The sequence below is a fragment of the Oncorhynchus mykiss genome, chromosome 25 (assembly GCF_013265735.2).
Source record: "Oncorhynchus mykiss isolate Arlee chromosome 25, USDA_OmykA_1.1, whole genome shotgun sequence".
Lineage (NCBI taxonomy): Eukaryota > Metazoa > Chordata > Actinopteri > Salmoniformes > Salmonidae > Oncorhynchus > Oncorhynchus mykiss.
Genome location: NC_048589.1, coordinates 14,359,572 through 14,383,875, shown reverse-complemented (window position 1 = coordinate 14,383,875; position 24,304 = coordinate 14,359,572). Strand labels below are relative to the sequence as shown.

At 44.5% G+C, this 24,304-nt stretch overlaps 1 protein-coding gene across 2 annotated transcripts in view; it reads right to left on the bottom strand.

The window, feature by feature from the left end:
* dlgap2a (discs, large (Drosophila) homolog-associated protein 2a) overlaps window positions 1-24,304 on the bottom strand; it is a 170,745-nt gene that overhangs the window by 31,450 nt on the left and 114,991 nt on the right. For both annotated transcript variants that reach the window (XM_021584584.2, XM_036962872.1), the window contains 2 exons: window positions 15,128-16,287; window positions 2,554-2,765 (listed from right to left, as the gene is read on the bottom strand). In XM_021584584.2, the coding sequence (XP_021440259.2) occupies window positions 2,554-2,765; window positions 15,128-16,216 (1,301 nt within the window). In that variant the 5' untranslated portion in view covers window positions 16,217-16,287. The remainder of the gene's footprint in view (window positions 1-2,553; window positions 2,766-15,127; window positions 16,288-24,304) is intronic.

The following is a 24,304-nucleotide window of genomic DNA, read 5'->3' as shown; positions in this document are numbered from 1 at the left end:
CTCGCCAAGTACAATTTAATGTATTTATGTCTGATATAATGCTAAAATTAAAAACACAATAAAGAATAAACTATAGCTGTGGCTCAGAGAATAGTGACTTTCTCATACCTGCACTGACACAATGAAGAACACCTTTTATTCAAGACAAAACTCTAAAACCATTTAGACTGAAAGTCTATGGGAGATGGATTTTACACTAAGATCCACCTTTGAACTACCACAGGATCTCATAAAATGACTACGTTTTTATTGCAATATAACTCTGCCACTGCTCTGCGACCTAAATTGACAAGGATATGAATGATATATGAGAGTGCCCCAGGGGTGAAGGTGAGGAAGTGCGGTAACAAGGAAATGGGAGAAACACTGGGCAAACACAGCAGCCATTGACAAGGACAATTAACAAACCATACAAGGACAAGAAACAGCCCATATGAAAAAATACTAGCGTTTACAATAGAATACTACAGTACTTACTATAGAATTCTATAGTAAATTGTAGTATACTGCAGATTATTCTACATACTGTAGTACTTACTATAGAATTTTGTAGTATACTGTAGAATATTAAAGTAAATACTGAAGTATTATCTACAAAAAAATATTACAGTAATGTCCGCTAAAACACTACAGTCCGGGGCCTCCCAAGTGGTACAGCGGTCTAAGGCACTGCATCACTGTGTTGCAGCATCACTACAGCCTTGGGTTTGATCCCAGGCTGTATCACAACTGGCCGTGCCTGGGAATCCCATAGGGCGGCGCACAATTGGCGCAGCGTCGTCTGGGTTAGGGGAGGGTATGGCTGGGTGGGCTTTACTTGGTTCATCGCACTCTAGCGACTCCTTGTGGCGGGCCGTAAGCCTGCAAGCTGACCTCAGTCATCAATTGAGCGGTGTGTCATCTGACACATTGGTGCAGCTGGCTTCCGGGGTTAAGCGAGCGGGTGTTAAGAAGCAGCGCGACCTTTGCCTCTCCCGAGCCCGTTGGGGAGTTGCAACGATGAGACAAGATTGTAATTGGATATCACGAAAAGGGGGGCTAAAATAAAATATAACACTTCAGTCCGCAAAAACACTACACCTTGTTAAAACTATAGTAAATTATACCGTATTTCATTTCCATATACCCTGTCCATTCCCCTCCCCCATATACCAATTTGTGCCACCCATAAGTGAGAAACCTACATGCCAAGTATAGACCATATTGTGTTCTATGCAGGTTATAGAATATATTATTACCGGTTCAGACCCCAGTCCTACCAACAGGTTATGTAAAATTTGCTCATATTTCTCCAGTAGGTTTCCTGATAGCCACCACTTTATGTCAAAGATAATAAAACAAAAACATTATAGTAAATACTACAGTAAAGTCTGCAAAAACACTATAATAAACACTACAGTATACTACAATCTGAAAAAACACTACAATAAATACTGCAGTATAGTACAGTTTGCAAAAACACTACACTAAATACTACAGTATCCAATCTGCACTATATTAATTACCATAGAAAATATTATAGTTTTCTTTAACTACAGTATTTATACTATAGTTAACAGTAAATACTACAGTAAAAAGTACTGTAAAGTCTGCAAAAACATTAGTGAATACCATAGTTTTCCATAATAATACCATATTATACCATAGTATACTATAGTATTTTTTCATGTAGAAGTAGACACAGAGAAAATAACCTGTGTTCCCCTTTAAACACTATGTGTAACTAATTCAAGGCTCTAAAACTATTCTGAAACCAGATTTGTAATGGGGAGACATTTCTATGGAAATAACAACATTGGATAATTTTGGTTGTACTTTTCCTCACTGACTTTAATGTAAAGAAAAAGAGAACTAGAATATGCAGTTTTATAATCCAATAACAGCATTGCCTTGTAAAAAGGCAAACAACAGCATTCTTGCCCCCCTTATTGAATCATCTATCTAGGATATGTTTTTGCTTGAGCCATTGTCAGTGTGTTAGAATTTTGCTCGTGTCATCCAATGGGCAAGTATTGTAATCTAATTTCATGTTAATCTGCTGCATTTGTTCTAACGTCATGCCATTATCATCCTAACCTCGTTTCTGTGATTGTGTCTGCATCATGGCCTATCTAATCCATTCCAGCATTCATTCATTTTATACCCCCAGTGCACACACTTAACAAAGCTTTATAAACAATGACACTAAACTTTTTTGCTATAGAAATGAAATCTGATTCATTTATTTGGTATTTCTACAAGTTCTAGAACGTGCCCTTATTAACCACAGATCTGGAATCAAATCTTTGGCATTACCTGTGTAATGGGGGTCAGTGTGCTGCTAACTGCTTAGCTTCCTCCAATGTCTGACTGCCCCATACTGGGCTCAAACCAGGGATCTTCTGCTTCGCAACATACGTGACCGCCCTCCTTGACAACGTTCCAACAGGTTGAGGCACCCAAAAGGGGCCGATTTGGATGGCTCCATCCGTGACATTTCAAGCTAGCTGTGGAGTGATCTTACGGCACGTTCTTAACTCAGTTCCACATGCTAGGATACTTTACATGGCCTACCTCTGGGAGTCTAGGAGTGGTCTCTGCATGACAGACTTGACCAGGGCGTCTGGCCGGACCGTCTTCACAGGGGAGGTCTTGGGGCTGGAGTCAGACTCTCCACTCTCCTCATCACCCATGGCTTTGACGTAACTGCTGCTCCTCATCCTCCGACAGGGTATCTCATCGTCCTTACCACCCCCTGGGTAACCACTCCACTCATCCTGAGGTACCTGGGGGGGAAGGGGGGATAGAGAGAGGGTTAGAGAGAAGGGTTGGGTACCCTGTAACAGAAGTAGTAAGATTGTACAAGATACTGTAATGTAATTATAGTATGAGTACTACAGATACACAGGTTTACCTCAAAGTTTATTTGCCCCCACTTGCAGTAACATGTACTTACCTACATGGTACAGTAATTACTGTAGGTAGGTACAGTTTATCTTTAAACTGTGGATATTGTTACATAGACCTGAAAACAGTTAGCCATTAGCTGTTTGGTTTTGGTATGTCAGGAGAGTTGTTGTTTTCTCAATGTGGCTATTGGCTCAGCCGTAGTGTAAAGCAGACTGTCCTCGATCATGTTTATTGGTAAAATGAAGGTAGTGAGAGTGGGATCATAGAGGATCAAACTGAATAGGAGATTCATCCACAGTCACATTTAACCACAGCTCAGGCAAAGATAGGTACAGCACATCACTTGTAATATTCTGTTATCATTCTCTCTCTATAGCTAGTAAGACATTTGCAGCTGAGGCGAGGCTCTTGCAAGGCATCATCCCCATTGGCAAGATGTTTTTCTGACTCAGACTTGTTCCCTCGACTGCAATCTGTTCCCAGATTGAGACTCAAAGCGAGGTACGTGCAGTGTGATCGTGCTGTGTTTACCCAAGGTTGCATTACACATCATAAGGCTCTTCAATATTGAATGTGAGAGCAGCATCAGAGATGTGGTGTCTCCTTGCCTTCAGAGTGTTACATGTTGCATGATAAACCACAGCAGAGCAGCGGTAACACTGTTTGACATTCCTGTCGGATGGTTTACTTACTGATGCAAGACGTCTATGAGCAGTAAATAAACCATACAAGAGAACTGTTCTAGTTCAATTTAATAAAGTAGAATTGGGTTTAATTCAATATAATTACTTCAAAAATATACAGAGTAATTGAGGGTCTATTTGTTACGAAAATCCCTTCTGAAATTCAAAAGATCAAACTAAAATCCCAAGCCTAACGCAAAGGTATCATATTCTGGTGTTCTGTTTGTATAATGGCACTTGTTGAAAGGTTGTGGAAACTATTTGAAGCTGCTGGACAAATGGCTAGGGGTTAATTCAATCGAACTGATGACATCATGCTGTTTACAAACTAATTTAAATATCACAGGCTCGTTAAATAAAGAAGTTACCACTAAAGTCTCTCTCTCTCTTCCTCTCTCCGGGCTCTATTTTCGGCTGGCACAAAGGAGGTGCAAGTGTCATACGCACGTTAGTTAGCAATTTCGTCTGGCACTGACATTTTCCAGCCCTAACACCAGGTTCGGTAATTTACCTGTCTAACATCAGCTCGCTTGCACTGAGGTGGGAGGGGTGGCAATATTTGAGGTTTGTCCTTAAAAACAAGCGCAAAAGTGACTTCATGCAGCACTAATGGGCCATTTTACAGTGCTAATGGGCCATTTTACAGTGATAATGGGCCATTTTACAGTGCTAATGGGCCATTTTACAGCGCTAATGGGCCATTTTAAGACCCACAAAAAGCAGGTCTTAAAGGTAACGCAGTTGATGAAGGCATGGATTTAGAGAGCGGAAGCGCAGCCTATCCAGCCATGAAGTACAGTGCCCATGGAAGGAGAGATGTGCCTTTTGTGCCGGTGAATCTCGTATTTAGAAATAAATATATGAATGGTTTCCCCCCATTTCTGGAGAAGTGCAAATATGATCTGTAAGATGGATCCATGATGTTTATAACAGATTACATTTGCGAGCAGTATAACGGTGAGTGGACATTCCCTCTTTCTCTTTATATTTTTGGTATTGTGTTAGGTTTGTAACAATAGAGCCCTCACTGTCACAGTTTTGCTTTAAAAGTACAGCAGAGTTCAATTACCGCAAATACAACAGCCGATGCTCCATCTGTAAGGCTTTGAGATGTATTTCCCATACCAAGCATTGATGCAGCCTGTCAAGATACTCTCGATGGTGCAGTTGTAACCTTTTGAAGATCCGAGGGCCCATACCAAATATTATCAGCCTCCTGAGGGGGAAGAGGCACTGCCGTGCCCTCTTCACGACTGTGTGTGGACCATGTTAAGTTCTTGGAGATGTGAACGCCAAGTCACTTGAAGCTCTCAAACCACTCCACAACAGTCCCGTCAATGTGGATGGGGGTGTGCTCTTCCCTCTTTCTCCTATAGTCCACGAGCAGCTCTTTGGTCTTACTGATGTTGAGGGAGAGGCTGTTGTCCTGACACCACACTGCTAAGTCTCAAAATGAACCTTTATTTAACTTGGCAAGTCAGTTAAGAACAAATTCTTATTTTACAATAACGGCCTACCCCGGCCAAACCCTAACCCGGATGACGCTGGGCCAATTGTGCGCCGCCCTATGGGACTCCCAATCATGGTCGGTTGTGATACAGCCTGTAATCCAACTAGGGTCTGTAGTGACACCTCTAGTACTGAGATGCAGTGCCTTAGACCGCTGCGCCACTCGGGAGCCCTCTAGACTGACTCATTGTTGTCTGTGATCAGGCCTGCCACCGTTGTGTCATCAGCAAACTTGATGATGGTGCTGGAGTCATGCGTGGTCACGCAGTCGTGGGTGAACAGGGAGTACAGGATGGGACTAAGCACACACCCCTGAGGAGTCCCAATGTTGAAGGTCAGTGGGCCGGCCCATCACGAAGTCCAGGATTCAGTTGCAGAGGGAGGGGTTCAGTCCCAGGGTCCCTAGCTTGGTGATGAGCTTGGCTTACCAATGATCTGACAGTAGAGAGCCGGCTGTAGTCAATAGGGCTTGTGTGTTGAAAGTCATAAGGCCCGTGGGTCCACAGCGTTCTATGGCAGAAATTCATAATATTATGATTTCAGAGTAAGGGGCTTGCAAAATGTGCCATGATGATGCCACACAAATAAGCAAAACTGGGCCACACACACATACCAAGGGAGATATCATTTTATATCCTTCAGATGGCACACACACACACACAAACACACCAACACACACACACACATTTGTTGTACTATCCTTGTGTGATCCAAACAATTTATTCCCCTTAACCTAACTCTAACCTTAACCCCTAACCCTAACTCCTATCCCTAATTCTAACCCTAAACCTAAAATAGCCTTTTTCCTTGTGGGAACCTGCAAAATGTCCCCACTTGTCTAAATTGTTCGTGTTTTAATACGCTTGCGAGGAAGTCTGGTCCAAAACACACACACACACTCACACATACAAACATTGCACGCTCACCAGAGTCGATGGGTTAATTAAGTCTTCAAGGAGTTTGATATTTTTAGACGTCTAATTAAGGAAGGAGCGCCAGAGGACAGCCACACACTGTGGTGAGATTTGTTTAATTTGGGATTTGCTAATAAACTAGATACACGGGTGGATCCCCCCCCCTGTGTAGAGACAACGAACCAGACATCTCCGTGTCTCCCATCCTAATGAATACACACACATCACAGGGCTGTTTGCATGGAGGAAGAGAGCATACAAATCTACACAGTCATGGTCCAAATGGTTCATGCTGCTTGCAACAAGATAGAATATCCTAGAACGTGTACTTAGTTATCTATGGGCAGAATGTAATGAATTTACTCAAGTGAGGAGAGCCACTACAAACTATACATGACGGCAAAACACGAGAGGCAGGAAAAGGACACATCCTGAGATATACAGTAGCTACACTCCCTCTCCTCTCCCAGACTATGTTTGGGCGTTCACCTGTATGTGGCCTCAGGCCTCAGCCCTGATCCTGTCCTAATAAGATAGACTATACATTCTAGATTTTAGTCCAGTTCTCCAGATAATGTGTGAATGACCTGTGCATTTCCAGCCCTGCGCTCTCAGCCTTGCTCCTGCCCCATAGGCCTCCCCGGGGGGATGGGCTGTAGGCTGTAGGCACTGCTGCTTCTCCTGCAGTGCATTTCATTGATTAACTCTGCAGCTCCATTCCACTCAGGTCATCTCCCGCTAGGAACACAAGTCAGCGCCATTAAAACAGGACCCTGCCAGAGTAGAAAGGGGGATAGACCTGGCTTCCCTGGCACGACGTCGCTAAACAACTCAATCAGTGATAATCCCTCCCCACTCCATCATTTCTTCAGAGAAGATTGTGGGAAGAGAATGATTCAGTGTGTTTTAGCGAGGGGTGTTTTTTTTTATTTATTTTTTATCTCTGCCCCCCCCCGTTCTGACTCTCTCTTTCAGACTACCTCACTCTGCCTCTCTCTTTCTGTGTTTCTTGGTCTGGGTTATGTATTGGATGGTCCTGGGTCTGGGTCTCACTGCCTGCCTGGTAGGCTGCAGCTAATGGTCTTCTCTCCCATCATAAGGTTGTTGGACTCCGTTGTCAGGGCAATGAAGGCTGGGGACTCTCTATACCTCACTATCTCAGAAAAAAACATAAATATCACATTTACACAAGTATTCAGACAGTACTTTTTTCACTCAGTACTTTGTTGAAGCACCTTTGGCAGCGATCACAGCCTTGAGTCTTCTTGGATATGACACTACAAGCTTGGCACACCTGTATTTGGGGAGCTTTTCCCATTCTTCTCTGCAGATCCTCTCTAGCTCTGTCAGGTTGGATGGGGAGTGTCGCTGCACAGCTATTTTCAGGTCTCTCCAGAGATTTCGGTCGGGTTATAGTCTAGGCTCTGGCATTGTCTTGGCTGTGTGCTTAGGGTCTTTGTCCCGTTTGAAGGTGAACCTTCGCCCCAGTCTGAGGTCCTGAGCGCTCTGGAGCAGGTTTTCATCAAGGATCTCTTGTACTTTAATCCGTTCATCTTTCCCTTGATCCTGACTAGTCTCCCAGTCCCTGCTGCTGAAAAACATCTCCCCAGAATGATGCTGCCACCAACATGCTTCACCCTAGGGATGGTGCCATGTTTCTTCCAGATGTAACACTTGGCATTCAGGCCACAGAGTTCAATCTTATTTTCATCAGACCTGAGAATCTTGTTTCTCATGGTCTGAGAGTCCTTTACGTGCCTTTTGGCAAACTCCAAGTGGGCTGTCATGTTCCTTTTACTGAGGGGCCATCTGGCAACTATACCATATTGGCCTGATTGGTAGAGTGCTGCAGAGATGGTTGTCCTTCTGGAACGTTCTCTCATCTCCACAGAGGGACTCTGGTTCTCTGTCAGAGTGACCATCAGGTTCTTGGTCACCTCCCTGACCAAGGCCCTTCTCCACCGATTGCTCAGTTTGGCTGGGTGGCCAACTCTAGGAAGAGTCTGGGTGGTTCCAAACTTCTTCCATTTAAGAATGATAGAGGCCATTGTGCTCTTGGGGACCTTCAATGCTGCCAATTTGTTTTGGTACCCTTCCTGAGATCTTTGCCTCGACACAATCCTATCTTGGAGATCTACCAACAATTCCTTCAATCTGTTTTGGTTTTTGCTCTGACATGAACTGTGGGACTTTATATAGACAGGTGTGTGCCTTTCCAAACAATCAAGTTGTAGAAACATCACAAGGATGAACAATAGAAACAGGATGCACCTGAGCTCAATGTAGAGTCTCATAGCAAAGGGTCTGAATACTTATGTAAATAAGGTATTTCAGTTTTTGTATTTTTAATAATTTTGCAAAAAATTCTAAAAAACTGTTTTTGCTTTGTCATTAATGTGTGTAGATTGATGAGAATTTTTTTTAAAAATAAATTTTAGAACAAGATTGTAACGTAACAAAATGTGGAAAAGGGGAAGGGGTCTGAATACTTTCTGAATGCACTTTATTATTTATTTATTTACCCTCCTTTGAGTGTAAGGCTTTTGAGCGAGGCTATATCCCATCTCTGATGATGTGGGTTTATTGTGTCTGTCTGGTTCACCCTCACAGAGAGAGAGAGACTGTGGTTTCTGCAGTGCTGCAACTTTACTCTGCCTTTAATCACAGGCTTTCTCACTCTGAACCATCCACCTTTGGCAAGTTAACATGGCAGTTCATTGGTTTATTAAATCCTGCCGCATTGCCTTATCAGCAAAACTATCAAAGCCTAATCCTTGCTTTGTACTCTTCTGGAAGGAAAAGAGAGTTGTGTTAAATGGTGAAAGTGAATTAATCAAGGCTAAGACAAACCGTAAACAAAGATATTGTGTTGTGGCATTTTGGCCGAGCAGTGTGCCAAAAGCAGCAGTAGGTAGTAAATCTGTATCTTGGTCAGGTGAGCTGGTCACGTCCAGGGCTTAATTGCATTGTCACTGTCACCTTACTGCATCTAAATCAAACCTGCTGTTCCTCCCCAACAGGTACTAACGAGGGCCTCTGTGTGTGTGTGTGTTTGTGTGTGTGTGTGTGTGTGTGTGTGTGTGTGGGTTCATGGCAGGGTAATTGGGACTAATTTGTGTAATCAGTATACCAGAGAGAGAGCGATGGTTGATGCCACATATGATTCCCAACATTTGTAATTTCAGGAAGAAGCCAACTGTACTCTCTCTGTCCTGTCCTATGCTCACTAACGAGCTGCAAAATCTGGATCCCTACAAATCAGCTGGGCTAGACAATCTGTACCCTCTATTTCTAAAATGATCCGCCGAAATTGTTGTAACCCCTATTACTAGCCTGTTCAACCTCTCTTTTGTATCGTCTGAAATCCCCAAAGATTGGAAACCTGCCGCGGTCATCTCCCTCTTCAAAGGGGGAGACACTCTAGACTCAAACTGTTATAAACGAATATCCATCCTACCCTGCCTTTCTAAAATCTTCGAAAGCCATGTTAACAAACAGATCACCGACCATTTCTAATCCCACCGTACCTTCTCCACTATGCAATCTGGTTTCCGAGCTGGTCATGGGTGCACCTCAGCCACGCTCAAGGTCCTAAATGATATCATAACCGCCATCGGAAAAATAGAGTACTGTGCAGCCGTCTTCGTCGACCTGGCCAAGGCTTTAGACTGTCAATCACCGCATTCTTATCGGCAGACTCAAGTTTGCGGACGACACTACAGTGGTAGCCTTGATTACCAACAGCGACGAGACGGCCTACGGGGAGGAGGTGAGGGCCCTCGGAGTGTGGTGTCAGGAAAATAACCTCACACTCAACGTCAACAAAACTAAGGAGATGATTGTGGACTTCAGGAAAAAGCAGAGGGAGCACCCCCCTATTCACATCGGTGGGACAGTAGTGGAGAGGGTAGTAAGTTTTAAGTTCCTCAGTGTACAAATCACAGACAAACTGAATTGGTCCACCCACACAGACAGCGTGGTGAGAAGGCGCAGCAGCGCCTCTTCAACCTCAGGAGGCTGAAGAAATTCAGCTTGTCACCAAAAGCACTCCTAAACTTCTACAGATGCACAATCGAGAGCATCCTGTCGGGCTGTATCACCGCCTGGTACGGCAACTGCTCCGCCCACAACCGTAAGGCTCTCCAGAGGGTAGTGAGGTCTGCACAACGCATCCCCGGGGGCAAACTACCTGCCCTCCTGGACACCTACACCACCCGATGTCACAGGAAGGCCATAAAGATCATCAAGGACAACAACCACCCGAGCCACTGCCTGTTCACCCCGCTATCATCCAGAAGGCGAGGTCAGTACAGGTGCATCAAAGCAGGGACTGAGAGACTGAAAAACAGCTTCTATCTCAAGGCCATCAGACTGTTAAACAGCCACCACTAACATTGAGTGGCTGCTGCCAACACACTGACTCAACTCCAGCCACTTTAATAATGGAAATTGATGCAAAATATATCACTAGCCACTTTAAACAATGCTACTTAATATAATGTTTACATACCCTACATTACTCATCTCATATGTATATGTATATACTGTACTCTATATCATCTACTGCATTTTTAAGTAATACATGTATCACTAGCCACTTTAAACTATGCCACTTTGTTTACATACCCTACATTACTCATCTCATATATACTGTACTCGATACCATCTACTGCATCTTGCCTATGCCGTTCTGTACCATCACTCATTCATATAGCTTTATGTACATATTCTTTATCCCTTTACACTTGTGTGTATAAGGTGGTAGTTTTGGAATTGTTAGGTTAGATTACTCGTTGGTTATTACTGCATTGTCGGAACTAGAAGCACAAGCATTTCGCTACACTCGCATTAACATCTGCTAACCATGTGTATGTAACAAATAAATGTGATTTTGATTTGACTGCCTCGCCTGGTTCACCAACTACTTCTCAGATAGAGTTCAGTGTGTCAAATCGGAGGGTCTGTTGTCCGGACCTCTGGCAGTCTCTATGGGGGTACCACAGGGTTCAATTCTCAGGCAGACCCTTTTCTCTGTATATATCAATGATGCTGCTCTTGCTGTTGGTGATTCTCTGATCCACCTCTATGCAGATGACACCATTCTGCATACATCTTGCCCTTCTTTGGACACTATGCTAACAAACCTCCAAATGAGCTTCAATGCCATACAACACTCCTTCCTTAGCCTCCAACTGCTTTTAAATGCTAGTAAAACTAAATGCATGCTCTTCAACCGATCGCTGCCTGCACCCGCCCGCCCGACTAGCATCACTACTCTGGACGGTTCTGACTTAGAATATGTGGACAACTACAAATACCTAGGTATCTCCTTCCAGACTCACATTAAGCATCTCCAATCCAAAATTAAATCTAGAATTGGATTCCTATTTCGCAACAAAGCCTCCTTCACTCATGCTGCCAAACATATCCTCGTAAAACTGATTATCCTACCAATCCTTGACTTCGGCGATGTCATTTACAAAATAGCCTCAAACTCTACTCAGCAAACTGGATGTAGTCTATCACAGTGCCATCCGTTTTGTCCATATACTGTACTACCCAACACTGCGACCTGTTGTTGGCTGGCCCTCACTACATATTCGTCGCCAAACCCACCGACTCCAGGTCATCTATAAGTCTTTGCTAGGTAAAGCCCCGCCTTATCTCAGCTCACTGGTCACCATAGCAACACCCACCCGTAGCACACGCTCCAGCAGGTATATTTCACTGGTCATCCACAAAGCCAACACTTCCTTTGGTCGCCTTATTATTATTTTGATGACATTGCTGTGACAGACAAAAGTAAATGTATTGTTGTGTTAGAAGATGGTACAGGTGTGGTATGGAGATCAAAGGGAAAACCCCTACCAACCTGAAGTTCACCTGAACACCACAAAGAAGCATTCAAACAATTGAAGGAAAAAGACAAAGTGAGACAGCCACCAGCTAGCTGCACGTAGACAATGCAAACGGCAACCTCTTTCCGAGGACAACAGACTTTAGCAGTGTGCTTTAGACTTGGGTGAAAGTAGATACCATTTTTTTCCCCGGTATGGCATTTTAGTGTGTTACTATTTCCTTTTTTTAAATTCCTTTCTTACTTTGTAACTCTGCATTGTTGGGAAAGGGTTCGTAAGTAAGCATTTCACAGTAAAGTCTACACCTTGTTGTATTTGCTGCATGTGACAAATAACATTTGAGTTGATTTTCCTATATGTGAAAATGTGTGAAAAAAAATGTGTGGGCCTAGCAGTAAAGCCATGTCATTTAACTGTAAAAATCTATTACCTTTAAATGTGGCAAGAACACAACCTGGCATGTTGTTTTCATTGATTGTCAAACAAATCACTTGATAAGCAGGCTACCTGCGCATGTTCATCCACTCTAAAATAATTCCAGCATCTAAAACAGTGCACTTTGCACCTGTCATTTGATGAATGAAAAGGGGCATCTATTAAAATACCAAGAAGTGTAATGACATTCGTTGATTGTCATTAGGCAAACTTGTAGCCTGAATTGATTGTTGTATCCACTGGTGTCCGTGCATGTCTCGGTCCCGACTAGTGATATAAACCGCATTTTGGTATACACCACATTTTTGGGAAACACAGCATTTTGGTATACACAGCATTTTGGGAAACACAGCATTTTGGTATACACAGCATTTTGGTATACACAGCATTTTGGTATACACAGCATTTTGGTATACACAGCATTTTGGTATACACCGCATTTTGGTATACACCGCATTTTGGAGTTCATACCATCTGTTCTAAAGTCTATTCGCTCATTTCTCAAGTGGCTGCCAGGCGGTATAATAGCAGTTTTCTTTCCATCTTAGTTTTAATTATAGAGAGAGGCTCATTTTTTACAGGTACAACATACTGCCACTATCTCTTTTGCCAGTAGGCCTACACCGTACCAGACCGTACCGGCTTACTTCCCCCCTGGCTTTAAATGAGCATGAAACCTGCCTCATTCCAATGACTATTAAAAAAGAGACAAAGCTTTGGTTCAGTTATTCATTGAGTCTGGCAGGTCCACAAGACTAGCCTCCCACGCATAGGCCACATTCTGTTCCTAACACTGAAATAAAATAAAAACAAAATATAAATGTTATTATCAAACCAAAACGGAATAAAAACTAGTAAATCAAGTCTGCAAACTAACTGAAACTAAACCGAATTTCGAATAAAAGTTTTTAAAAAATGAATTAAAAAATGATTAAAAACACAAAACTATAATGCCCTTGCCGGCACATCAAACCATAAGCAGTGCCACAAACACCTCACCTCCCACAACAGCAAACAACAACAACTATCTTTATAGGGAAAGGAAAACCGGATGCATAGTCAGTTGCACAACTGAATGCCTTCAACCGAAATTTGTCTTCCTCATTCATCTATAGGATTGCACCCTAAAACCGAAATAGGAAAACAAAGCAGAACAGCAACAGGATGTTGCCTAAAGTTATAGTAATGTTCTTGTCTAACAACTCAATCTGCCTGACTCACTGCTCCTCTTGATAAGGATAGGGAGAGAGATAGAGACAGACAGTGAGACAGACAGCCAGTCAGCCAGCCAGAGACCAGAATAGTCTGTTTATTTCCCCCTGTCTCCCTGGTAGCTAGCTCACCTCTGAGAGAGGGCACCGATCCCCAGGGGAAATGCGTCACCCGTGGCCGATTGACAACCGAGACTCAAAATAGCCCTGCGGCAGAGAACCAATAGAATGGGGCAGGCTATTTATAGAACAACCAACGTGTTTATGGACGTTCAGACACCCCATTTAATGAACAGATGAAGAATACATTACCGTCTCCTATCATCATTGTCTCAGAGAGAGCTTAGTACACTTAGAGAGATAAGAGAGTAGAGGTTCTAAGGCCCCAACGTTGTTTGGAGTTCATCACCTTTAAAAGTGCTTTATATACAGTTGCTTGGCATTAGTCACAGACCACATGCTCCTGTTTTTCTGTTTACGTCAGCTAATAGTCAGACACAATGCCGGACTCCCCATTAGAATGGTGGGTGGGTTGAGTAATGTACCTCTTGTCCATTTAAGACAGCATCTAACATTTCCACCACATTCCACTTCATGGAGTGTCCCTGAGGAGTGTTTCTCTGAGTGCTGAGGAGTTCACGTGGTTTTAGCTCCAGGCAGTAGCCCACTCAATGTTCCCTGAGATTATCAGCAGATCATACCTCATGGGTTGCATTTTTACTGTAAAACATGTCCTTTTCATTGTCTTAAGAGCTTTGATATTGATTCATCATACACAAATACCATTGTTTGATATACATAGTTATTTCAGAGTGCAGTTGGTAAGGGACTTGCCATTCCCAAGCAAATGGCCTACCATTTACTACAACAACCCCGACATAAAACCCCTGGACCATCAACTACAAACATGCTGATTCCCTTTGAATTGATCTTAATGCCGTTCACCACAATCCACCAGGGTTTCCCACCAAGCGGATCCTGGCCATGAACTAAGTGCTCTCACACACCGACACAGACCATCTGACAGCTTGGAGAAACAGCACGACAACAAGCTCAAATCGGCATTGATCCCGAGTCTTTTCATTGCACTCCCGACTTGTCACTGGTGTCATTCATTGATACAGTAATTGATTTGCTCCCACTGTGCCGTCCCTTTCACTGCTACTACCCTGCTGATCCCCTGACAGGTGATTCATATCCTGGACAGGGAAATACAAGTGATTAAATCTCAGAACTATCAGAAGTCCAGCTGAGACAAACAACATCATAGTAACTGTCTGGACTCACTGTCTGTTGAATATAAGCCGCTGATAGAATGGAATGCCATGTTAACGGCAGGCTTACTGAGATGAGTGCTAATCAACGAGCCTCATTGTTTGCAGTGTTTCCGAGTGTTAGCATGTAGCCCAGCTGGTCTTTGGTTCTACACTGACTGCTAATGACAATAAATCCTCTCTTCAATAGCTTCACTGAATCAGCCTACCAGCGGACCTATGTCTGTCCGTACTGTACATATCTGTCTGCTTCTCTGCCAATCCCATCCATCTCTCTGCCTATCTATAACATTACTGTGGTTCCAGCAACATGGCTCCAGCAACGGACATATTAGGATTATACGAGTGACTCACCTGTAGATAGTGGCAGGGCCTGAGGTTGGGCTTGAGGTCTGTGGGCGTCATGGGTTTCTCCAGGTTTAGGGAAGACTTCCTGTAGGCCTCCTTGGCCTGGCTGACAGTCAGCGTTGACCAGGAGCTCCTCTTCATGAACTTCCCTTCAGGAGCCATGGCCACGCTCTCACACGCGGAACACTTCACATCGTTGTTGCTCTTGGAGGTCTTGAGCGACAGGTCCCCGTAGTGGCTGTGGACAGAGTCGGGGTAGCAGTGGCTGATGTGGTCCACCTGTTGGCGGGACATGACGCTGGGCGTCCGGTACGTACTGTCACTGTCCAGGTTATCGTCCGAGCTCCACCAGCCCGCCACCCCGGAGCGCTGCTTCCCGCTGCTGTCTGATGACTTACGCTCTTTGCTCTTGCTGCGTTTGCTGTGTTTGTGGTGTCCATGGTGGTTGGGATGGTGGTGGTGGGAGCCTTCCCGGTGCGAGTCCCCCTTGGTGCCGTTCATCTTGGACGAGCCCTCCAGGGAGTGGGACTTGGTGAAGAGCTTCTGGACAGAGTGGACCAGGTGTCGGATCCTCCCGGGGCTCTCGTTGCGCTGCTCCGTGGTGGTGGTGTGCGTCTTCTGGTACTGCAGTGTGTGGAAGCCGTCGCGATGTAACGGAAGTTGCTTCTCAAACTGGTCCAGCAGGTTGGCCGGGATTCTGTTCATTTTACCGCTGCCGCTGTGCGACGAGCCACACTCGTCTCGATCCCGTGATCCACCACCACCACCTCCTCCACCACCACCACTGTCCCGTGACCCGCTGCCGTCGTGGTGGGAACTGTAATGCATCCTGGGAAAGGTGCTGCTGGAGATGGAGTGGTCTGTGTTGGCCATGGAGACGGGCATTGCCATGCACTCAGAGTGGATGGAGCTATGGGGAGAACAGCGGCGGTGCTCCATGGGACAGCTCTCTGTGGGGCTGAGGAGGTAAGAGGGGGTGCGGGAGTCATGGCGGGAGTCATGGTGGTCCAGGGAGTGTTCGCAGTCGGCCAGGCCGCAGGTGTGAGCCGAGGTGATCTGGAGCTGGCTGGGCCGCCCGCCCGATAGAGCCTTCATGTTCCTGGGTGGAGGAGGGGAGTTGCTTTCTTCATCGAAGTGCTGAGAGGGAGACCATGAATACTGCTGGTCTGTGTTTGTGTGTGTGTGTGTTTGTGTGTGAGAGAGAGAGAGAGCGAGAGAGAGAGAGAGAGAAAGACACATTATCAAATAAGCCGCTTATCAAATGTCATTGTCACTACAGCAGCACATTGTCCTCAGTCACCCAGAACAACAAGGTGGAAAAAGAGAAAGTATGATCACAAAATGGCACAGTCCCACAGAGCTCAGGCCTCTTATTCCCATCTCCCTCCCTCCCCTGTCTGTCTGTTGGTGCCAGGCTGCGAGGCGAGGGAAGGTGAGGGGGACAGGTAGCAGCTAGCATTGCCATTTATCCAAGGCAAAGTGAAATAATAGCCTATCATTCTGGAGCGGCGATGTCATCCGTCAAAGCCCTGATGAGAGCGCTTTGAGGTGCATCAGTGCACGGCCCCCACCGCGGCCGCATCACTAGATTAAAACCACATTGTCTTTGATCGGTCACCAAAGGCGGACATCCCAGCCCACCTCGCCACCGCATTCGACTTAACCAGAGGAAAGCTTTTCTCTATTTAGACAATCCAACACCATTATTTCACTCTAATTGCACATGCCCTCCACTTGAATAAAACATAGACAAAAGGGTCACAAGACAAAGACCGTAGAATGCGAATGGAATAGCATCAGCGGACGCAGAATGACACAAAGTCTTATTGTCATCTTTCTGTAAAAAGGACTCTTCAGATTAACTGTTTATTGAATTTCTGTCCAAGAACGCAAGTTCAGTGCATTGAATCAACAACAATGAAATGTTGAGTGTTATTAGAAATGAACAATACTTTCCTAAACTCATCACACACAGAAATGACAATCAGGCCAAATATAACAATGGAACAAAGGGTTCCTAGCCATAAAGTATTGTGTGTTTGGTCATAAAGAGTTAGACCGGCCATATTTAATTTATTTGACAGTAAACACATGTAAATATATTAAGAACAAAAGCAAGCCTCTTCCAGGCAGCAATCCTCCAGTCAACTACACAGCCCATAAACTCCTGCACTTCCACTCAAACTGTAACCCCATAAAGTAAAGGAGATACTATATTTCACGAGAAACCATAGAAATTGAAAGTCAAACACACAAAAATCAGAGGCGGGGATGGATGCTGATTTTTTTATTGGGAGGGACACGTATGGAGGATTATATGAGAGAAGGGACCAAGCCGAAAGCATTTCGTGCTCTATGGCCAACAAGGGCCGGAGTTAACCAATACAGTACACTCTTAGAAAAAAAGGGTTCAAAAAGGGTTCTTTGGCTGTCCCAATAGGATAACCCTTTTTTGGTTCCAAGTAGAACCCTTTTGGGTTCCATGTAGAACCCTCTGTGGAAAGGGTTCTACATGGAACCAAAAAAGGTTCTACCTGGAACCAAACATTTTTCTTTAAAGGGTTCTCTTATGGGGAAAGCGGAATAACCGTTTTAGGTTCTAGATGGAACCTTTTTTTTTTTTCCTAAGAGTGTAGTCCATACTCTGTCATTTATATTATATCATTCTATCATACTTTAACAGGAATTTATGGTCTTTATTCTTAGTCTCTGCTATTGGCGTCTGGTGCAAGACAAGGAGCTGTGAGACCAGCAGCCGTGCTGCTGTAAATATCCATCAGTATGAATGTAATGCATTCCTTATGTGGGACATGTTCCACTAGGTGGGCCTTGTCTACTTAACACAACCACGCTAAATATATCTAGTATAAGGAGAGCTAAAGGGAAACAGAAAGTGGATAAGTGAAAACAACGTACTGCTACAGCAATGGCAACTGAGGTCTAACCTTCTCTCTGGGTTATGGCGGTTTGGTTAAACTCTGTGCGTTTCCTTCTGCAGACAGAAGGGAAAGGGTATACCTAGGCAGTTGCACAACTGAATGCATTCAACCAAAGTCTTCCGCAGCATTTAACCCAACGTCTCTGAATCAGAGGGAGCAGTTGTTGGTGCTGCCTTGCTCAAGAGCAGAATTTTTTTAAATCCTCCTTGCCAGCCCAGGGATTCAAATCAGCAATCTTTTGTTTATTGGCTCAGCGCTCTTAACCGCTAGGCTACCTGCCGTCCAGAGGATGACAACATGGCTACTGCTGTGTGAAAGGATGCAGTGATGTCTGAAGTTGACTCTTCCACAAAGAATCTCTGAGAGACAAGTTGAATAAATGATCCTCCGGCAGAGTTTTGCCATTCCCCAGGATTATACTCCATACAGTGACAGACTCATCCTCTTTCTCTCTCTCTCTCCTCTGCCAGTATAGAGATTTCCTGTTTCACATAATGGGAAAGAAAAGGAATAGAGGATTTTGAAAGCAACTCCTACGACATCTCTCTATGAGCAAGCATCCTTCCAGCAAGTGCTCTCCAAACAGGCGAGTATCTATGACATCTGCTTCTGCCTCGGTCTCAGAGGCTGAATGATGAATACTGCAGCAAAGATTGATGATTTAGAGAAGCTAGAATGCTATGCATTAAAATGGCCTATAGAATCTTAACGGGTTTAACAACTAAATTGGGTGTGCTAAGTCCACAACAAGCTTAAACTACATCAGGAGACCACTTTTGAGGTCTGGGAAAAATGATGCTCACACTTTTGGGTGTAGTTACACTTTAATTCAACTGCCACCAGCCATAGACCGTTGTTTGGTTATCAATGTTTCTGTAGTGCTTATGTGATTGCAGACTTTGCAAAACAAATGCCACTAGATTGATGCAAATAATCACGATATCATTGTCAGGTAGACATAGGCTACTTTGTAGTTAACGTTTAATTGAGAAGGTTTTTGGGAACTTTTCCATCTACCAGAAGACAGTTGTCATTACATTAGCATCATCGCTAATGGCTACACAAAGTGGTAGCCAAACGCGCGCACACAGACAGGGGTCATTCCTGTTCCGTTGCCTCTTCAGAAAATTGATGGAAAATACGAATCACTGATGCATTTCTTATGATAGTATTGGGCAAATGAATGCATTTTCGACCAAGTTCAATACATTTAGTTGATGTTCCACTAAATGTATTGATCTTGGTTGAAAATGAACAAAAAATATGAATTGCAACATGCAAGTGTTGGTTCCATGTTTCATGAGCTGAAATAAATTCTCAGAAATTGTTCATATGCAATTGCTGTGCACAAACTAATTTACATCCCTGTTAATGGGCATTTCTCCTTTGCCAAGATAATCCATCCACCTGACAGGTGTGGGATATCAAGAAGCTGATTAAACAGCATGATCATTACACAGGTGAACCTTGTGCTGGAGACAATAAAAGGCACTCTAAAATGTGCATTTTTGTCACACAACATAATGCCACAGATCTCTCTCTCTTGAGAGACAGTGTATTTGGCATGCTGACTGCAGGAATGTCCACCAGAGCTGTTGCCAGAGAATTTATTGTTAATTCCACTACCATAAGCTGGCTCCAACGTCATTTTACGCCTCACAACCGCAGACCACATGTGGCATCGTGTGGGCGAGTAGTTTGCTGATGTCAACGTTGTGAATAGAGTGCCCCATGGTGATGGTGGGGTTATGGTATGGGTAAGCATAAGCTACAGACAATGAACACAACTGCATTTTATCGATGGCAAATTGAATGCACAGAGGTACCATGACGAGATCCTTAGGCCCATTGTCATGCCATTCATCCACCACTATCACCTGGTTCAGCATGATAATGCACTGTCACAATGATCTGTACACAATTCCTGGAAGCTGAAAATGTCCCTGTTCTTCCATGGCTTGCATACTCACCAGACATGTCACCCATTGAGCATGTTTGAGATGCTCTGGGTCGACGTGTACGACAGCATGCTACAGTTCCTGCCAACATCCAGCAACTTCGCACAGCCATTGAAGAGGAGTGGGACAACATTCCACAGGCCACAAGCAACATCCTGATCAACTCTATGCGAATAAGATCTGTCGCGCTGCATGAGGCAAATGGTGGTCATACTAGATACTGACTGGTTTTCTGGCCTATGTTTTATAACCTCCCCAGGTCACTGCTGTAAATGAGAATGTATTCTCAGTCAACTCACCTGGTTAAATAAAATATAAATTAAACGGACAAAGATCTACAGATAATGTCTGGCTCCACACTTGGCACAGAGCCGTCAGTCCAATATTTTCAACACTCCAAAAAAAAACACCCCTCATGTGCTGGAACTCTGACATGCAGGAGGCTAGAGAGAGAGTGTGTCAGTCATATATTAAGGGCTCCTGCCCAGTACTCCTGCCCAGGCGCTGCGCAGAGAGTATGAATAAAGGTAGTTTTGCTCCTCTTATCACATTAGCATTTAAATAGCATTATATCTGCTCAGAGTAACTCTGACAGGCACACACCTCCGCTCGTTTAGCCTGGAACAGGACTTGAAGTTAGAAAGAGAATAATAAAGGAGAAGACTACAGAGCAAAAGGCCCACGACCTTCAGAATTGGCCGTATCAATATACCTCAGTGTTACGTAAGAATGGAGCAAATAAGGCCATACAGGGGGAGCTAAGCATCAGAGTAGTATATCATCACCAATAAATACAATAAACATTGGCTTACAAAGGAGGCTTCAGGTTGAGAGCAATTGACAGGAGCAACCGCTAGCTGAGAAAAGAGAATCCTCCATGCTCTCCCATCTAATCGAAGAAAAGAAGCACCATTTCTTAGCTAAGCAAATCGATAGAGCAGCTTGATTATCCATCTCCCAAAGGTTAAACGCCCTCTCCCCAGAATGCTGGCCTTTCCTCACAAAATCAAAGGCGGGAAATTGTGTCCTTAACCCCCAGGGGGTTAAGCGATGGTCCAGGCTATTAGATTGGAGTGTGAACCAATGGAAAGCTGCAGGGCCAGGGCAGAAGAGCAGTGGTGGCCAGAGCCTGATTCTCTACACTCTCCCCTCCCCTCTCAGATGCTCAGTTCCCACTCTCTCAGACAGCCAGGATCCGACAGACCATCTCTGTCACTGACACGGCTCGACCACCCTCTCCAGCCCATCCCAACGCCCCATGCCAACAAACTGGGGCTTTTCACAGGCGCAAAGAGAGAGAGAGGTCTGGAAAGAACCAAGAGGAGAGAGAGGAGAGAGCTAAAGGCTTTGGGAGAATAAGTGGGGGTTTCACTTAACGTGCTGAGTCAGCGCGTCACAGATCATACGGACGCTATGTCTACTCTCTGAATGCAGTAAAGCCAGAGGGGACATATATCAAAATGGCCGTTCTCACGCTGATCACTGGGATAATATAGGGCCACTGTCACATGGACCACTGCTGCAGAAATAACCGTGCTTTTTAAGAAACCCTTACCGAGGTTCTGCTATTTAATTAAGTTATAATTTACTGCTCTGATTTAAGATAACCCAATAGAGTGCTGCATATTAAAACATAGCAACTATGCATGACAAATTCAGACATTTCCCACTGGCAGACACTGGTTGAATCAACGTTGTTTCCACGTCATGCAGTGATTCATACTTTAGTCAGGCTATTTCTGCACACTGAGTCAATGCTCATTGAGGAACCCAAAGAGGTCCTACAAGTCAAGTGTTCCAAATTCAGACAGCTCTCCCCTCCTGCATTGTGCAAGAGTGTCGGTGGTGCCGAGTCATGGGGAGAGGAGAGAGAGAGAGAGACTATAGCTTTGCTGGGTGGGTGTTGCATTGTGTTGGCTGGATGTGACGACGCCTGAGGCGCATCCTGTTGCTCGTCTCATTGTGGTGTGTTGGTCCACAGCGCTGGCAACTCCGTGAGGACGTGAGTGAAGACAGATAGCCAACCACCTGCCTGCTGGGCCTGAACAGTGTGAGATGGAGCAATCAGAGCAGCACCCCCACCATCTCTTCCTCTGCATGAGGGTTAGCAGCATTGGGGCTAGAGCTAGATTAGACCAGATGTACACAGCTGCTACTGCTGCAGTGGGTTTGTCTAGTGGGAAGAGAGGAGCTGCATGACAGAACATCAATGAGGAGAGAGAGAGAGAGAGAGAGAGAGAGAGAGAGAGCGACGGCGAGAGAGGGAGAAAGAGAAGATCAAAATGAATGAGAGACAGAGGCAAGAGCAATGATTATAGAACCCAATTGTAACCAAAGACAAAAGAAGATAACCTTTGTATAGCCAACGTGGCCCAGAATCCAGTAGAACTCCACAGTCAGGAGCCAAGGGCCCTCTTACCTTACTTTCCTATAAGAGTTAGCCAGATAAGCAGGGCAGCACAATGCTTTAATACTTATCGGTGGCTCAGTGATTTAGCAGCGTAATGATTGGAGACAGTGTCTTATCTGTGCTGTGCTCAGCGCTCTGCGGTATGGAACTGTCCCTCTGTCTGTCAGTCAAACCTGGGAACAGAATGGAGGGGAACAAAATCTCTGAAGTGACAGAATCAGCATCCTCTTCAACTGCTCCTGGTACAGAATGGAGAATAGAGTCTCCATTTTGATATTATTACTAACGCCATAGAAACGGGTATATTTTAATGTAGCAAAACATAGGATAACATGAGGCAAGTTTCTGTCTCTGAGAGCCCACTTCAGGATCAGGAGGTCCAGCTGAACACTACAAGATGTGACAGACAATTCCATCACAGCAACACCCCTGTTCACCTCATCCTCCACACCTCTCACACACACCAAATTGAAAATCCAGCTCTGTGATTCTCTCTCTCCCCCTCTCCCTCTCCCTCAGCACAGAACACAGAGGGGGTGGGTGTAACGGTAATGACATGAGAGACTGACGTGATAAAGGCAGTCAGGTTCAGATCCTTGTCTCCTTTTCAATGTGAACCAACACATTAGAGGCACAAAGTCAATCAGTGTGTTAAATAATTTGTTGTGATGTTAATCTGAGCTGCATCAGGTCTTGTGCTTATTATACCTGGTAGAATAGAGGCAATTGCCAGATATCTCATGCAATTATGTTCTGTATCTAAGGCATAAGATGATAAAGAAAGCTATTCTCCCTTTGAAATTCAATTGAATTAATGTTTGCACACGCGCCACACACACAGGGTTGGGTAGGTTACTTTCTAAATGCAATCTATTACAGTTACTAGTTACCTGTCCAAAATGATATCAGGTTCATAACTTTTGGATTACCCAAACACAGGAATGTAATCTGATTACTTTCAGTTACTGGATTACTTTCCCCTTAATCACATTTTATTCATCACATGCTTCGTAACCAAACAGATGTAGACTAACAGTGAAATGCTTACTTACGGGCCTTTCCCAACAATGCAGAGAGAAAGAAAATAGAGAACTAATAGAAAAGTAAAACACGTAATAATAGAAGTAGTAATAGATACACAATGAGTACATTGGGTACCAGTATCGAGTCCATGTGCAGGAGTACATGGTCATTGAGGTAGATATGCACATAGATATATATGTTGGGCCAGTAACCGAAAGATCGCTGGTTCGAATCCCCGAAATCCCCCCCAAAATTTGTCGTTCGGCCCATGAGCAAGGCAGTTAACCTTCTCTTAATCGAAGTGGACGTTGATTAAGGCATCCCCCCGCACCTCTCTGATTCAGAGGGGTTGGGTTAAATGTGGAAGACACATTTCAGTTGAATGAATTCAGTTGTGCCACTGACTAAGTATCCCCTTTCCCTTCCATAGAACTAGGAATAAAGTGACAGAGAGTAAATAGTAGCAGCAGCGTATGTGATGAGTCAATTTTTAGGGCCTTGCTCTGACACCGCCTGGTATAGAGGACCTGGATGGCAGGGAACTCGACCCCAATGATGTACTGGGCCCTACACACTACCCTCTGTAGCACCTTCTGGTCTGATGCCAAGCAGTTGCCATATCAAGCGGTGACGCAGCCAGTCAAGATGCTTTCAATGTTGCAGCTGTATAACTTTTTGAGGCTCTGAAGGCCCAAATCTTTTTAGCCTCTTGAGGTGGAATAGGCGTAGTCATTACTTCTTCATGACTGTGTTGGTGTTTTTGAACCATGATAGATCCTTAGTGATGTGGACACCGAGGAGCTTGAAGCTCTCGACCCGCTCCACTACAGCCCCGTCGATGTAAATGGGGGTG